Source organism: Rattus norvegicus, chromosome 6, assembly GCF_021556685.1.
Source record: "Rattus norvegicus strain SHRSP/BbbUtx chromosome 6, alternate assembly SHRSP_T2T, whole genome shotgun sequence".
NCBI lineage: Eukaryota > Metazoa > Chordata > Mammalia > Rodentia > Muridae > Rattus > Rattus norvegicus.
The window spans coordinates 33920020-33937267 of NC_141539.1; the positions used below are offsets into that span (position 1 = coordinate 33920020).

At 41.6% G+C, this 17248-nt stretch overlaps 1 protein-coding gene across 18 annotated transcripts in view; it reads left to right on the plus strand.

Moving 5' to 3' along the window:
• Positions 1-17248, plus strand: part of Itsn2 (intersectin 2) — a 251290-nt gene that overhangs the window by 203975 nt on the left and 30067 nt on the right. For 12 of the 18 annotated variants that reach the window (XM_087553096.1, XM_087553100.1, XM_087553103.1 and 9 more), the window contains 7 exons: positions 1443-1648; positions 3210-3274; positions 4945-5111; positions 7651-7696; positions 7781-7902; positions 9081-9177; positions 9568-9759. In XM_087553096.1, the coding sequence (XP_087409222.1) occupies positions 1443-1648; positions 3210-3274; positions 4945-5111; positions 7651-7696; positions 7781-7902; positions 9081-9177; positions 9568-9759 (895 nt within the window). Of the gene's footprint in view, positions 1-1442; positions 1649-3209; positions 3275-4944; positions 5112-7650; positions 7697-7780; positions 7903-9080; positions 9178-9567; positions 9760-12191; positions 15434-17248 lie in introns of those variants that run through there. The other 6 variants (XM_087553110.1, XM_087553106.1, XM_087553107.1 and 3 more) reach the window with 1 other exon arrangement.

Below are 17248 nucleotides of genomic sequence, written 5' to 3' on the forward strand. Positions count from 1 at the left end.
AGTGACAATGGTGGTACTGAACCAGTTCCAGAGTGATGAAAATACATGGAAGGGAAGCTGGATTTACAAGAATATTAAGAATTGACATAAAATAATCTGTTAAAGGGGAAATTGAAGTTAAAATGGTTCTTCAGGGACTGATGGCTAGGCAGTGTACAGTTTAGACAACTGGGAATCAGGTGAAACACTCATAGGACAAGCTGGGTTTCCTACAAATGCCTGGCACTCCAGGCCCCTGGAGTTGGCACATCTTCCAGCCTTTGCCTGTTCATAGCCCATAGACACAAGACAGACTCTTTTCAGAGTAATTCTTCAGAGACCACGGGGATGGTTCCGCAGCTAAGAGCATGCATTGTTGCTTCCAGAGGAGCCGAATCCTGTTCCTAGCACGTGTCAGGTGGCTCACAACTTCCTGTGACTCCAACTGTAGGGGATCTGATACCCTGTAGGCATGGTACTCACATTCACGCACGCAAATAAATATGTTAAGATATTTTTAAAACAATAGCTTCAGTTATTAACTTGAACAACTGAAAGAACAGTAACACAGGGAAAAGGCTTGGGTTTTAGAAATGATTACATTTCAGGGACACTAAAACAACCCAGTGAGAACAGCTAGTATGCATTTTAATGTGCACATCTTGAATGCAGAAGATAAAGTTACCCTGACATTATAGATTTTAAAATCCACAGGCATAAATTAGATTATTTAGGAAAGTTATACTAGAAACATAAAGAGGGAGGCTTGACAAGAGGTGAGCTCAACTCAGAGCTTCAGAAACTAAAGGATTTTAGTGATGTCTCCACTGGTCAGTGAAGGAGTAAGATGGTTTGGAAATCTTTGGCTTGATATTATTGTCAATAACCTCATCTGGAAGATGTTCAGCAGAATGACAGGCCAGCACCTAAGTGAGGGTGACATCAGAAAGCAAATTGATGGCTCTCTAAAGAACTGGGATATGAAGAAAGTGGTGAAGGCTAGTGTGGGGAGACGTGCCGGGGAAGCAGGCAGGCGCAGGAGAGCTCCGCGTCACTGCCGCATAGGGTGAGGATCAGTGAGTGCAATGTGAGTGAACAGCTGACCTGCCAAGGGGTGAGAGTCCTGGTTGTTGTTAGAGGAAACAGCAAGGGGGGGATGCTGATGTGATCATTCCTACTGGGGTAACCAACAGCGGGTAGAAGCCATTGGGAGCTGGAGGAGAGGAAATTGCAGTAACAATTCATCTCATTTGACAGATTCTTTATCCCTGAGTATGCATTTAATCAGTATCGGTGATGAAGTGGCCTTGAAGGGTAGGTTGCTAAAGAAGGCTACTCACGTGGCTGGGTGTCATTTTAAGTTCATAGGTTGGCCAAGTTCATATGCTCTCTGTTATCTACTAGAAATTAAAAATCATGGTCTCCGTGGTCTGTTTTTAAGTGTTGGTGGCTTTGTATCCTAGGGGCAGGCTGTAGAAAACCTGAAAGCTCAGGCCCTTTGTTCCTGGACGGCAAAGAAAGAGAACCACCTGAACTTCTCAAAGCACGACGTCATCACCGTCCTGGAGCAGCAGGAAAACTGGTGGTTTGGGGAGGTGCATGGAGGAAGAGGATGGTTCCCCAAGTCTTACGTCAAGATCATTCCTGGGAGTGAAGTAAAGCGAGGAGAGTAAGCACCTCCATGTACTTACGGGAGCTGGATGTTGGTATCCTCACCACATGAGCCAGAGGGTGATTCCTGTTGGGAAAAATTACTTCACGTTTGTATTGTGTTAGATCTTTCATTCTACATCATTTGTGATGTTTTCAAAATACTCAGTCCTTAGGTCTTTGTTTTCTTTTTCCCACAAGACCAAGGAGAGTCCTTACTTTTCATTTCACTTGAAGCATTCTCCTTTGTTCACTGAAGTCTTTCACTATTTAATGGATTCTTTACTGAGGTCTTGCCCTTTCTAATTGAAGGGAATATCCCATGCCTGGGCTTCCAGCTCTTTAAATATAGCCTCCCTATGTTCATAGCGCTTCTTTATAGTGACTAATTTTTTTGACCCATATTTCCTTTTAAGTCATGATCCCCATGAGACTACTCTGTCTTCTTTGATCCATTTTTTCCCATGTCTACTATAAAACTACTGCATGGTAACTTCTGTCATCTTAAAGAATGAGGTCAGGCAAGAATGAGTGAACAGGCGAATGAAATGCAAATACACAAAACTCAAAAATCTACTTAGACCAAGATCTTAAGTCAGCAAGAGTGCCAGGTTGCCAGATGGCTTTAACACAGGCAAGTAAGTCCCACTGTCAGCTGTAGTAACTGCCCCTGGTGGAAGGGGGCCCGAAACAGCGCAGTCCAATATGAGGACCCCGGTCTTGGAAATGGAGATGCTCATGTCCTAGTTCCACTGTCCTCACCACCCTATTTCATCTTCAGGTTTCTCATTAGATGATAAGTTAAGCTAAACCTACTGTAGGACTCTGTAGTGCTGCATGGCCACTGACTCGTCTTTAATTCAGATGCAGAAACTTCTCAATTGACCTGGAATTTGGAGATGAAGTAGTAAAAGTCGCATACCTAGCATCTTCAGACTACAACATTTATAGCGATTATTTTATTATTCAGATTATTACAAAGAAAGATTAAGCAAACTATTTGCCTATTATGGGGTTTTAGGTAAAGGATTATTTTTATATTTTAAGATGTAGTTAAACTAATCAAATAATAACATTCGTATATATATTCTGCTGTAAGCCAAGCCAGTCTCTGAATGTGCTTTAAATGTTTTACAGCCCCCCCATTCACCCCCAAAAAAATTTCTGTTCAATTTCTGCTCTTTTCTGAGAAATGAATCATGTCACTTAAAACCCTGAATTAACATGGAAATTATTAGTTACCTATTATAAAATATTAGGAAAAGAATTGTTTTTATATTTTAAGATGTAATAAACTAACCAACTAATAATATTCATATATACATACATATATGTATGTGTGTGGTAACTATAACCAAGCAGTTTCCAAATATGCTTTAAAATCTGGTGGTTTATAATTAGACAGTTCTTAATGTAGGAGAGTTAGTGTCTAAGAATATTGCTAGAGTGTACATGGACGCAGTAGTTTAGTTGGGAGAGCACTAGATGCTGCTAGCCCTGTTGTAGTCTTCAGCTCACCTTTGTTGAGCTTTGGTTCTTGTGTGTTTGTGTATGTCTTATTTTTCCTTTTGACTTGGTAGGCCAGAAGCTTTGTATGCAGCTGTAAATAAGAAACCTACCTCCACAGCCTATCCAGTTGGAGAAGGTAAGTTTCTGGCAGTTTGCTTTAAAATGGGGGTTTATTATTACTTGTTTATTTGAACATTTGTTCTAATTTTTTGAGATTATGAAAAAACCCTGTTCTTTACTTCAGAGAACACAGGCTGAAAACCCCCCACATATTTAGAGTTGATACTACAGAAATTCAGCACAGGGGCTGGGATGATGGCTCAGTGGTTAAGAACACTTACTGATCTTGCAGAAGACCTGAGTTCCATTCCCAGCACTCATATTAGACTACTCATGGCTGCCTGTACCTGCAGCTCTGGTGCCCTTTCTGGTCTCTGCAGACCCCCCCACATAAGTTGCATACATGTCCCGATTCCCTACACACACACACACACACACACACACACACACACACACACACACACACACACAGAGAGAGAGAGAGAGAGAGAGAGAGAGAGAATATCAGGTGTGATGGTGCATGCCTTTAATCCAGCACTGACAAAGGATGAAGAAGGGCTCTCACAGAAAAGATAATGAGCCAAGGCATGAGAGGAAACGAGCTGGCCAGAGAGGCTGATACCATATCTGCACTGTGGGACAAGTGTGAGGAGAAGAGTAGGAAAGCAGGAAGGAGAGCTGGGGGAGACCTTACTTACTGCTGTTTACCTAGACCCTGTAATTACTTTTAGTTGTGTTAAGTCAGCTAGGTGGAGTGACTCTGGGAGTGTGAATAAATGGGTTTTTGAGTATGTTCTGATCTCTCTACTTATGAAAAAAAGATCAATTCTGTGTTAACAAAGAATACATAAAAATGGGAAAAAAACAAAACAAAAAGACTTCAAAAAATCAGTTGTTCTTTCTTCAAAGTAGTAGTAACCATAAGAATGAGAAAGAGAGTCTAAAACTGGAGAACTATCACATGAGGTCATTCAGTAACAAAGACTCATTTAGCATCTGTGTGGAGACAAGCACTTGGCTAGGAGCTGGGGCCTGGTGCCAGAACCTGATGTTTCCATAACTGTGTACAAAACAAAGAACAAAGATGTTAGCACACTGGGGTGTCTTGTACAAAAAGGTTTAAAGATTGTTTTGAGGGGTTGGGGATTTAGCTCAGTGGTAGAGCGCTTGCCTAGCAAGCGCAAGGCCCTGGGTTCGGTCCCCAGCTCCGAAAAAAAAAAAAAAAAAAAAGAAAGAAAGAAAGATTGTTTTGATTCCTTTATCATTCCCATGCAGTATCATTCCATTATTTTTAGAGATACTGTATGTCTGTAGTTTAGCATAATTTTTGCTACCAAAAAATGTTTGCTAAAGCTGGCACACTTTTAATCTCAGCACAGAAAGCAGTGAGTTCTAGGCCAGCCAAAGCTAGCTGCATGGTGGAACTCATCTCAAATAAAAGGAAAAGATTGGCTTTGCTACTCTTGTTGCCACAGAGCCCTCTGTCCCTGCAGCAATACTCTTTCCTTTCTTCCACAAAATAACAGCAGCTGAAAACAATGGGAAGCCCTTGGTAAATCTGTTAGCCTGCACCTAGACAAAGTGTTAACTAGTGACTTCTATTCCATTTCCTACCTGAAGACCATGTTTAAAGTTCTGTAAGCTACAAGATCTTTTACAGTAAACGTCTATGTCTTAGAGATTAACCATTTTCTTTTTTGAGTCTTTTGTCTTAAAGTCTAAACCATTTGTTCCTCATTCCCTCAGAGTACATTGCACTTTATTCATACTCAAGTGTGGAGCCTGGAGACTTGACTTTCACTGAAGGAGAAGAACTACTGGTGACCCAGAAAGATGGAGAGTGGTGGACAGGAAGTATTGGAGAGAGAACTGGGATCTTCCCATCCAACTATGTCAGACCAAAGGATCAAGAGGTGATGCTCTCTGCATTAAAGCAGCATTCCGTTGTTACCAGTCTAACAATTGCTAATTCAGAAACCTGTGGTTTAGGTGATGCTGCCCTCATTAAAAGGAAACTGTTCAGTCACCCTGATCTCATAGGTTTATTTAGGGTCCCAGTCAGAAGACAGGGGCACAGGATTTCATAGACTGGATAGAGCAGAAGCCATAGATAGGACTGAATATGAATCTTAGCATGGGCAATAAATCCTGTCCGCTGTTTTCCTTGAAGTGACAAGCATACATTTTCGAGAGAATGTTTACTAAACCCAAGTCTAAGTATTTGTCTGTCAGTTCTTTAAAGTAAAAGTATTCGATAAAGGCATTTAATCATGGAAATACTTTTCCTTTAGACAACTAACTGCCTATGGTATATAATAGAAATGTTACAGGGACACTTCTGTTTAGTCACGTGAGATTACAAGAAAAAGTACATTCAGTTGAAGGTGGTGGTACAGGCAGAAAGATTAAGAGTTCAGGGTCTTCCTAATCTATAGTAAGTTCAAGGCTAGCCTGGGCTTCCTGAGACCCTGTCTCACTGAAGAACAGGTGTATAATCAAGATTAAGAGTTGGGATTGGAAGGATGGCTCTGTGGTTAAGAGCACTTGCTACTTTTACAGAGGATCCAGGTTTGGTTCACAGCAACCATATCGTGATTCACAATCACCTCTAACTGCAGTCCCAGGGCCTCTTCTGACCCCCGTTGACACCAGTCATGCACTTGATGGCACATACATGCAGGCAAAACCCTCATGTAAAGTAAAGGGGCTGGAGAGATGGCTCAGTGGTTGAGAGCACTGACTGCTCTTCCAGAGGTCCTGAGTTCAAATCCCAGCAACCACATGGTGGCTCACAACCATCTGTAATGGGATCTGATGCCCTCTTCTCGTATGTCTGAAGACAGCTACAGTGTACTCATATACATAAAATAAATAATTCTTTTAAATAAATAAATATAAAAAAAATAAAGCTTTTTAAAAAATGTTAAGAGTTCCTGTCCATGGACATTCTCAAGTGAAGCTGGCTTTGTTTACGGTGAGTGCCAAATTATAATATGTTTTTATGCTGCTAAGTCATTGGCACTTTACCTACCATAGTGACTGTCTACACAGTGAAAATGCATTGTTTTCTTCCCACAGACTCCTGAGTTCTCCGAGAACTGCAGGGACCTGTGAACCTATGGTTTAGTAGAACCAGCAATTGGACTTAAGCCTACCTCTGCCACTTAGAGGCTAGATGACCTTGAACAGTTGCTTTGCTTGTCAGTGCCTCAGTTTCATTCTCTGTAAAATGGGGACAGCTTTAATTATGTAATGAGGTTATTATAAAACCAAATAGTGGAGTGTCCATAACCATTTAGAACACATCTGTTCCATTTACTCACAAATGTTAGTTTTGACTTTAGACCTTCACTGTAGCTGTATTTACTAATAAAAAGGAAAAATCTTAATTCCTCCTTTTAATTTAAATTCTTAAAAATAATAAATATAGCCAGTTCAATTTATTCTTTGCTATTCTGCAGTATTGGGGATTGAACACAGGGCCTCACAACTAGCAGGCAAACACTCAATCATTGAGCTACGTTCTAGCTATAGTTTATACTTTAAAGTCAAAGTCATAGTTGTTACCATGATATGAATTTCCTATTAAATCGAAATCAGTCTTAGGGAACATATAATAATAAATAGATAAGCATTGCCTATACAGCAGTGTCTACAGATGAGACAAGATCCCTTATACTCGTAGAAAACAAGAGCAAAATTCATATATGCCTTTATATATCCCAAACATACGTGTTTTTATATACTTAGCATCAATGCTAACCCCATTCATAAATTGGGTAGCCTGTGAGCTAGCCAATTAGTCATCTGAGAGGAGGGAGCCTCAACTGAGAACATGCCCCAGTCAGATCAGCCTGTGGCAAGTCTGTTGGCCAGTTTCTTGATTAATGATTATTGGGAGGGCAGCCCATGGAGGGAGGTGTCACCCCTAGGACAGGTGGTCCTAGTATAGGAAAGCAGGTTGAGAAAGCCAGGAGAAACAAGCCAGGAAGCAGTACCCTCATGGCCTCATGGACTCTTCACATGCCTGCCTGCTTGAATTTCTGCCCCAACTTCCCTCAGTGATGGTCTCTTATCTAGAAGCCCAAGAAGATACTAACCCTTTCCTCCCCAAGTTTCTTTTGGTCACAGTGTTGTATCACAGCACAGAAACCAAACTAAGATAACCTGGATGGCCATGATTCACTCCAGCCAAGCTTCAAAGCATGAGCTCTTTCTGTTATGTAAGTGCATGCCAACTTCAGCTGTTTGCATATAAAATTAGCAGACCAGATCTCTTTGCCACCTCTGGATTCTTCAGTTATTTGATTAATACAGAGTTCATTGTCATTTTGGTCTTCATTTAAAGAAACAAGAATCCCAAGCATTAGAAATCTTTAATTCCTAATAAACCTGGACTGACATTCTGGTTTGCTGAAAATGACTAAAGAACAGCCTGTCTTTTCCTTGTAGAATGTTGGGAATGCTAGCAAATCTGGAGCATCAAACAAAAAGCCCGGTATGTATGACAGTAACCTTGGGGTCTGACGAGCATTTGCTCTGTTGTAGTCTTGGATTTACAGTTCTGTTTTCTTCTTTTCAGAGATCGCTCAAGTAACTTCAGCATATGCTGCTTCAGGGGCTGAGCAGCTCAGCCTTGCACCAGGACAGTTAATATTAATCCTCAAGAAAAACTCAAGTGGGTGGTGGCAAGGAGAGCTACAGGTACTGTTCTTTTCCAGGTAAAAAAATCAGGCTCATTAAAAAGGTGAAGAGTCAGGAAAAAAAAAAGCCACCCCCAGTGGGAATCATATTGGAAGTGATCAGTCAGAACTTAAATAGATTGTGTTTCCTTCAGTCTTCTGCTTTTAACATAGTTTTATTGACCTATCAGCATTTTCCAGTTTATCACTTACTAGGCCACAGGTCATTTTCTTAAAGAAACAGAGGATAATGCCGTCTCTGTCATCTCTGCCTGGGATACCCAGCTTGCCGTACCCTCTAAAGGGAAACAGGCAGGCCGTGTGCTAAGAAGGTACTCCCCAGGGGACTGCCACCGCCCCACCCCTAGGCCTCAGCTCAAAGGAGACAGTACAGATGTAAATCTTCTTCCTGCAGGTGTTAACATAGTTCCCATGTGTAGAGAAAAGGCTTTCTTTTCTCATATCTAATGTTTCCTTCCTCACTGAAATAGACGTTAGGGTTTAAAGATGAAGAGAAAAGTGATAGCTGTGTTTTATGTTTGCATGTGGTGGGAATGCATGTAGTTCTGGCACTGTAGTCTTAGAAATCCTAAAGCACAGGTATACAGATTGGCTATGTTCTTGACTGAGCCCCTGTTTCCACCTTCTGATTCACTTTGAACTAACACCATAACCCTCCAAAAATGCTTTTATGACTTCCTGACGACCGACAGGCTCCAAAGTGTGCTTTCGTTGAACCATACTCTTAAGAGTAATCTTGAGCTTGCAAGGAGCTCCCAAAATGGAGCTCCTGGTTCCCTCTCCAGCAGCATTACCACTCCTCTCCCTAGCAAGGATATATGACAGCACAGTTATTGCCACCCAGAGGACTGTGGGAGCCCTGGTGTCTGGAGTTGTTAATGGGGGCCTTTCCCACATTGATATGGTTGATTGTTCATATGGTGAAGTCACTCTAGCCCTGTCACCAGAGTGAGCTGATACCGCATGACACAGAGCACCAACCATGAGTCACAGTGGTAGATTTAGCGTTGCCTAAGCCTTGCAGGTAGACTAAGACACTTGCCAATAATGCCGTACAAGGATTTAGGCTCCACCCATGGAGCCAAGGGCAAAGGCCAGCAGATGTTGTCAGTGGGAAGCTAGGTGTTTAAGTTGTAACTTGGCGGTTATTTTTCATTGTTTCTTTTGTTGTCGTTCTAGGCCAGAGGGAAGAAGCGACAGAAGGGATGGTTTCCTGCCAGCCACGTGAAGCTGCTGGGTCCAAGTGCTGAGAGAACCACGCCTGCTTTTCACGCCGGTAAGGAAGTATTTTGTATTTTGTCTTAGGAGACTGTGTTAAAGCACAAGATGTCTTAGAGTAGCTGGCCCTTTGGAAGGCCTGGAAAACTTGCCTTTCCTTCCCTCTGCTTTAGAGCAGCGTACCACTGGGAGCGTCTTCCCGCAGAGTTCTTCAAATGTGGAATTGCTGCTTGGTATTGAAGTGAAGGGCTTCACTCGGATTTTTATCTAGAGTTGCCGAGGCTTGGGGGTTGTTTTGTTTTGTGAGACAGACTGGGGAAGAATATCAGGGAGAGAGAGTGTAAAGAAAGTTTAGCCTAATTTTAGAATTTAACAATAATTTAAGTTTCAGGCCGGGGTTGATCCTTGTGAGAATACTTAATTTATTCTTTTGCTGTTCTTTTGATAGTTTGTCAAGTGATCGCTATGTATGACTACATAGCGAATAACGAAGATGAGCTCAACTTCTCCAAAGGACAGCTTATTAACGTTATGAACAAGGATGACCCTGACTGGTGGCAAGGAGAAATCAATGGGGTGACTGGTCTCTTTCCTTCAAACTATGTTAAGATGACAACAGACTCAGATCCAAGTCAACAGTGTGAGTAACATCAAATTACTTATCTCTCATCTGATATGAAACCTTTAATATTACTTGCATTTCTATTCTGAGTCAGATCTTAAACTCATTACTCACAGTAGATGCAAGTAATATTTCAATTAAGAAAAACCAAAAGATAAGAGTTTACAAGCTCAAACGTTGTACTGCTTTATCATGAATGTTTTCTGCTAGCTTCAGACATTAGTGTTAGTTTTTATCTTTATAAAAACGTGTGATTTCTTGTGTGGGTGGGTTCTTTGGTGTGATGGCGTCTACACTGCAGCTTCCCTTCACCACCAGCACTGCTTTATACTACCCAGCACTCTGTCAGCTCATAGAAGGTAGCTGGTCCTGTAATTTCCCTGTACTGCAGAGTATTTTTGTGTATACAGGCCCTTGACTTTGGAATCTCATTTATCTTCTGTGTGTTTACATAGCATCCAGGTTGGGAATTAAATAACCCATCTAAATGTTTGTAAAACTCCTACTAGGTGATTCCTTAGATACTATCTCATGCCACAAAACATTTGTGAGTCAAGATCACTTTCACAGTGGCACCTGATACACACAAGAGAGGGAGGAAAGGGGAGAGAAAAAGGAAGGAAACCATTACTCTAGAGAAATCTACCTCAAGTTTAAAAGACTCCTAGAAAAGTAACCTAACTAGAGGGACAGCCTTTTTAAACAATATATTGGTCTTATGTAGCCCAGGGTGGCCTCACACTGGTTGTAGGCCTAAGAATACCTTGAATTCCTGATCCTCCTGGTTCCAGTTTCTGGTTCTGAATACGTAGATTATAACCTGCACTACCATGCTCAAGTAAAATTATATATACATGTCTGTCTCCCTCTTCCTCCTCCTCTTCTTCCTTTTCCTCCTCCTCCCCCTCTCCTTCCCCCTTCTCTTCTTCCTCCTCTCCCTTGTCCCCCGCTTCTCTTCCCTCCAGTAGTAGCAGTATTGGTGTGGTACTAGAGGAGGATTGAAACTAGGGCCTCATGCATGGTAGGCAGCTACTCCACAGCTAAGCTGCATCCCCAGCTTCTTCTTTTTAAGAGAAGCAGAACCTGAGGGGGTTTTTTGGTATACAAATTATACAGAAAGTATAAATTAGTTAGCCAAAAACACATAGCAAGTTAACCTTTGGGAGGCCAGACATGACCTAGAGTCCCACCATTCAGGGGATCATAAACTGGAGCCTCATTTAATCTAGAACTAGCCATTGTAGTTAGTGGCTGCTGTGTTAATACAACTGTATAGTTTCATGCCTTCACTGAAATAATATGAGGAAATTATAGTATTTGCACAAACAAGAAGAGGGAAGTCCTTCGTTTATTATTGTTCTATACAATTTTAAAGAAATGAAGCTCTCATTTGCTTCAGTCAAGACATCTATTCATTTCATAAATATTCTTTAAGTGGCCACCACATACTTACAGGTATTAGAATCCAAATATTGAGAGGCATGCCCTGCTCTAAAGTAGCTTTGGACTTCATTTGTAAATAGTGAATATTTATTTATACAAATGGAAAGCTCCCTAAATCTTTGTGGGAGAGAAGTCATGCTTTTGCAGAAGGCTTCTCAGAGTGCATTTCAATGGGACCAAGAGGAGAAGTTACAGTGTGCTAGGAAGGTAAATGGGGGGCGAATGGAGGCATTCATTACCTCCGTGATCAGTTAGCAGTTAGAGATGAGGAAGTAGGACGGCCGAGGGGCTGGGCCGGACTCAGTAGTTTCAAGGCGCTCTTTGTAACACCATTATTCTCTGTGGCTCATGCCTTGGTTGGGCCTAAGGTATATTGGGTTTAGTGGTTTGAATATATCTAAAACTAATAGTACTTTCCTAAATGAATGACAAAGGTACGTCACCCAACCTGGAATAAAAGAGCACTCAGGACACTTTCCAAAGGGATCTCTGAGAAGTTTGTTTTCCATAAAACAACTGTTTAAATCACCTAGGAGACAGCACAGTACCTGTTATACTTACCCAAAATAACTACTCTGAGCCACTAGAGAGCCATAATTCTTTTCAGCAGTGACCAGAGTTCATTGTATCAGAAGCTGTGAAATTGAATAAACATAAGTTCACATAAGCCTACATCTTCCATAGGGTATGCTCTAGAAAATGCTTATGCTTAGAGCCTGGAATTCATTTGCAAACGTATTTGGCTCCTCAGATATTTAGAAGTGAATCACTTACTAATAATAGTCTTTGTTTGAGGCACTAGCTGGTTAAACACAGATTACCATTTGTGTTTCTCCAGCCCTTGTAAACACTGTTTTCACTTTAATATACAGTTGGGACTTTTAAGGTTGAGAATTTTAGTGGTTCAAATGTATTCAGTTGATGTTGCATGTGACTATTAGTCACGTATTTGCTCACCCACCTAATTTGCCTTCTGTTCATTTTATTCCTCATTTTTCTTTTTTTAGGACCCAATGTTGTCTTCCAGTTGAGAAAGCACCCCAGAGACCCACTATCCACTGACTCTAGCGTGGAGGGGCAGGCAGCCCTGATCAAATAGCTCACACAATCCGTTTACCTCGTTGAATGTTAGAGCCACTTGTGATTATTTCTATGTGTTTCTAATTGACAGTTAAAATTTATTTGTAACAATTTCAAGGATAGTGGGTCTTTGTGTGGCTTTCCCTGCTGTTCTCTCTGGCATCGTTAGCATTTTTCTTCTTTTTTTAAGTTGGCACTTGTAGGTCATGAGCATGCATATTCAGTTTGCCCTTACATGGTGGGAGTGCAAACACACAAAGACCCACTATTTGCACAAGCTGTTCTCTCTGGTTTGGAATGGTCTGCCATGCTTCTCCAAAGCTCTTGTGAATTGTATACTCACCGCAGAATTCAGGAGATGTTCGCTTATGTTCTGCTATTATATCTGATCTAATCCTAATCACAAGGGTCCATAATTGGCTCCGCCTGTGATTTGCCCTCAAATAAACCCCGTCTGTTCTTTCTAATATGCCACTATGAGTACAGTAGTTAGGTCTGTTTGAAGCCAAAAACTGGAAATAGCCTTTTCTCTATTTTCTCTGTAATCCGAGCAGGAGCAATAACGTTGGGGGACCTTGCCTTGTCTCACAGAAGACGAAAGCTCTGACCAGTGAGTGCAGAGCAGCAAATGTTCAGTCTGCCTCAGCTACCCAAGAATTCAGGAGCGCAGGCCTAGGGAGGTTTCTTGGTGGTCTTAGGTGCTCTAGGCTGCAGAGCTCCTAAGCCACTCTAGGCTCCAGCACACAGTGCTTTATTGATGACGTAACATAATCAAGAATGGAAAGAGGCCATCACTGACTGTGAGGTGAGAAACTATCCCTATCTTGGAGCACTTATATTGACAATATATTCTAAAGTAGAATTTACGTTATCTCTGTAGTCAGGTGACTACTTACCCTAGTATACAAGGTAACACTTGTTGGCATTCATAAAGCATTTAGTAAAATCCATAAAGAAGCCTTAAAGAGTTTATAGCAAGCCTGAAGCAGACTTGTAGGCTTTAACCAAGGACCCCGTAGTACAGGGAGAGCACGTGAGAGCTGGCATTCACTCCTCTGTGCCCATGGGGCTTCTTTGAGATTAGAATATTGATGTTACTTTCCTGGTTAATGTTCATCTCCCACATTGGCTACTTTGGCATAGAATTTTACTCCTTCCTTTGAGTGGAAAGCACCCTAAGCATAATAGACATTGTTATAAACTAATGTATGTGATAGCACTTAAGCCAATCTGAGTTTTAATACAGTATTAAACATATTTGAATATCAATGAGCAGTTTATGCAATTTAAAACGTTTACAAATTGCCGTGCAATCTACTGTCTGTGAAATGTCAGATAAGTGTATATACAGTCAGAGTCTTATTCCTCAGAGTTCTCTGAGAAAGCAAAACATGCTTTATACTTCTCACTTTAATTAAAGGCATATTTTGTGCAATATTTATGTTAATGTGCCTATATATGATGAATGCATTGTTACAATCATACATTGCCTAAATCATGACTTGAGAAAGAAAAAAAACAACAGTTTAGTTACAGTTTTACAAAACCCAAGTATCTGTACTGGAAACGTTGACATTGAGGTATTAGGAGATGTGTGTGCTCCCTGGGGTGTGGATTTCTGTTAAGAGGGCTTAGACCACCTCCATTTTAGCATTCGCCATCATGACGGTATTTTATATAACATTCACGGAAAAGCAATAATTTCAATTTACAGATGGGTAAGAGAATTGCCTGCAGTCACTAAGTGGCAGTGCAGAGACGGATTCCAAACTGACTTCCCCACAGTATACCTGATCTTTCTTTGTGTCTCGTCAGCATTCTGCCTTTACATCCTTAAATTCCATGTGTGGCAGCTGCCTCCTGTATATGGCCAGCCCCACTCATTAATTACATTGTTTCATAACCTGCATCTTTCTTATCATTTTTATTTGGGGCTTCTCTACTATTCTGATAAATTATTCCCAAAGTATTTTTATAGGTCAGCTTTACTTCTCCATCATGAAAAGTAGATTACTAGCCAAATGTGGTGGTGCACGCCTTTAATCCCAGTACTGGGGAGGCAGAGGTAGACAGATCTCTGTGAGTTCAAGGCCAGCCTGGTCTACAATGTGAGTTCAGGATAGCCAGGGCTCTGTTACACAGAGAAACCCTGTGTCAAAACAACAACAATAACGAAAGTAGATTATTGGAGCTGACGCTCAGGTTGAGCAGCATCTACAGTCAATCTGGAACTGTGTTCAACAGGTACCTGTGGGTTAACTCTCCCTGGCCCAACAGTCAGTGAGTCAGTACAGCAGGTAAACTCAGTGCTAACCGAGGGCTGCTCTGTATGCTTTGTATGCTCTGTATGTATGGTATGTATGTCACATACCTGAGAGAAAGCTCTAAGAAAGGAAATCGGGTGACATGTAATCATTTAAATTGTTCTTATAAGTGCAGTACTTCATCCAGCCATGTATTTGCTCTCTTCCTGACTTAAAAGAAGGTCAGCTTTCTGTTGCTAAGAGGGCGTGTACTGGAGACATGATTTAAACATCAGAACACAGTGGAGGGACTTGACTTGTAGGAAACACCAGCTTAAGAGCACACCGTGCGGCAGGCATTTCTACAGCTGTGCTTGAACTTGATGGGGCTTCTCGCAGCGAAGAAAAGGCTACAGCCAAAGCTGTTATTTTAGAAAACTAAAAACTAAAAATTAACCTTACTATGTGGTTTCTCTGATTCTTTGAGTCCTTTTGAAATAATGTAATATTTAAACAGTAACTGTTTTACAATACAATTGACGCTGAGTTCAAAGGGGGATTAGTGCCGGCGAAGGCAGAGAGACAAAGGCCAAGTGCAGTCCAGGGCTTTACTTGCCAAGTTTCCCTAGGTGAAGTTCCCCGAGGTATGAGTTCTTGTAAATAAGTAACAGAGTCCTGAGAAGCCTGTGCCTGGGTGGCATTATTAGATGCTGCTGCTGTGATGCTACTGTAATGTAATAAACTCAAATTGTTGCAAAGTGATGTATTTGCCTTAAATTTTATTTTGTGTGTCTTGAAAACTATAGTATTCCAGGTCTTGAGACTGTGCAGACGCTGGGCACGCTTGGCATGAGATAATCTGGTTTATTTTTACACAGCTGTAATATGACTATGCAAGTGTGTTTATTAAAGGAACACAAACTCCACTGCTTGTACTGTGTGTTTCTTTTGAAGCATCCTTTTAAAACTTACTTTAATTATTTAGATAGTAAGTGTGATTAGTGTCTGTGGGACTTTGCTTTTCTCTCAATGTAACCTCAGGGTATGGACCAGTAGTCAAGATTTATATAATTTGAGATAATTAAACATCTCAAAAGCAAAAGAGATTTTTATTTTGCTGTTGTTATGCTGTTGCATAAAGAAGATAACTCTAACCAAAGATAATAGGAATATTTCATTTGCAGCTTTTTTCCACAATTTTTTTAAAATACTGAAAGAAACAGAAGACATTTCAATACAAAGTAGGAGGCTACTAGAAGAGCCTGCAGTCGTCCTTCACATAGGGGACCTCAGATTGAGCCTTTACATTTGATAATCAGGTCAGTGGCTTTATAAGTTGGCAAAAATAAAAATACAGATCCAAATGCACAAACACCGTCTTTCCCAGATCCTTCTGCAGAGCAATCCAGCTAGTATGTGCTGAGGATATGTTTGCGTGAGGCCAAGCAGAATACTGCAGTAGTGTTTAGATACCTAAATGAGAGTGAGGACAGCCTAGCACGGCATTGCCATGGAATGGGGGCAGGAACACACAGTTTAAGTCCAAGCACTGTGGCAGATTTGTTTTCCTACACATCAGGGAGAGCAGAGGAGGAGTGCCTAGTTGCACCCTACACTGGTGAGGCAGAGAAGACTTGGGGCGGGAGCTGACAAACCCTAAGACAATCAGGGACTACTCTACACACACTAAAGTGCTGGGGTGGGCGGAGGCGGGTCAAGCATTCGGTGCTGTGAGGGAGGAACTGGGGAGCCGCAGGAAAGCAGGGGCTCAGACAGAAGTGGGCAGCAGTTCTAGCTTGGCTGTGCTGGAATGACCTGGAAGCTCTAAAATACTAATGAGTCCTAGCCAGCATGGTCTGAGGCTTAGCCTGCACACAGGGACTTTTCCCAAGCTTCCCAGATGCTTCTGGTCTGGTATCCATCCGAGGTCAAAGCTCTGAGGGAAAGTTGGTGTATACCTTAGGCACTGATGCGATGGGAGGGAAGGTAAAAGGGTCAGATTCCAAAATTTTATCTTGAATGGCAAAGTGGGATAATAGAGTACCTGTGCCATGTATGGAGCCAGAACTGGGGGAAGAAGGTGAGGTTGGTTGGTTTGGTTTGCTTTGCTTTGGTTCGGTTTGGATTTTACTACAAAGGACCCATGGGCTGTCCAGTACGATTGCCTAGCTAGTTAGAAAGATATAATCCAGGTGCACAGCATTAAATACACACCAACTGGAAATGGGCACCGCCGTGCACACTCATAGCTTTTGGGTAGTTGAGGCTCCTTAGGGAAAGGACCAGACCTGTGAGATCCTCAGCGAGGGTTGAGAAGCAGGAGGACCCAGGATCTGTGAGAGTAGAGAGTGCTGGGGAACTATTTAGCGGATAAGGAGATCCTGCCTGTGTCACAGACAGACTCCTTAGGTACTCTTCTAAGATCCATGAACAAAATAACTCACTTCATTTTTACAGATGGGAAAATTAAAATGGGCTAAAGCCCCATAAGGGACGTGTTTGCTTAGTGAGCTGGCTTCTGAGCTCATGCTAAGAACCTCATAGACTTGTGCTAATGCTACCGCCATCTTTATAATCATGAGGTCTGGCAGGACACATCGCTCATACCAGTAAAAAGAAACATACAGAGAAGAGGCCAGGATGAATAGATCATCAAGAGCCTGTGGTGCTAGCATTTAGAAGGGAGAAGGCCCATAATCACTGTCTGACTGAGTGACAGTGATTCAACTCCTTTCAAATGT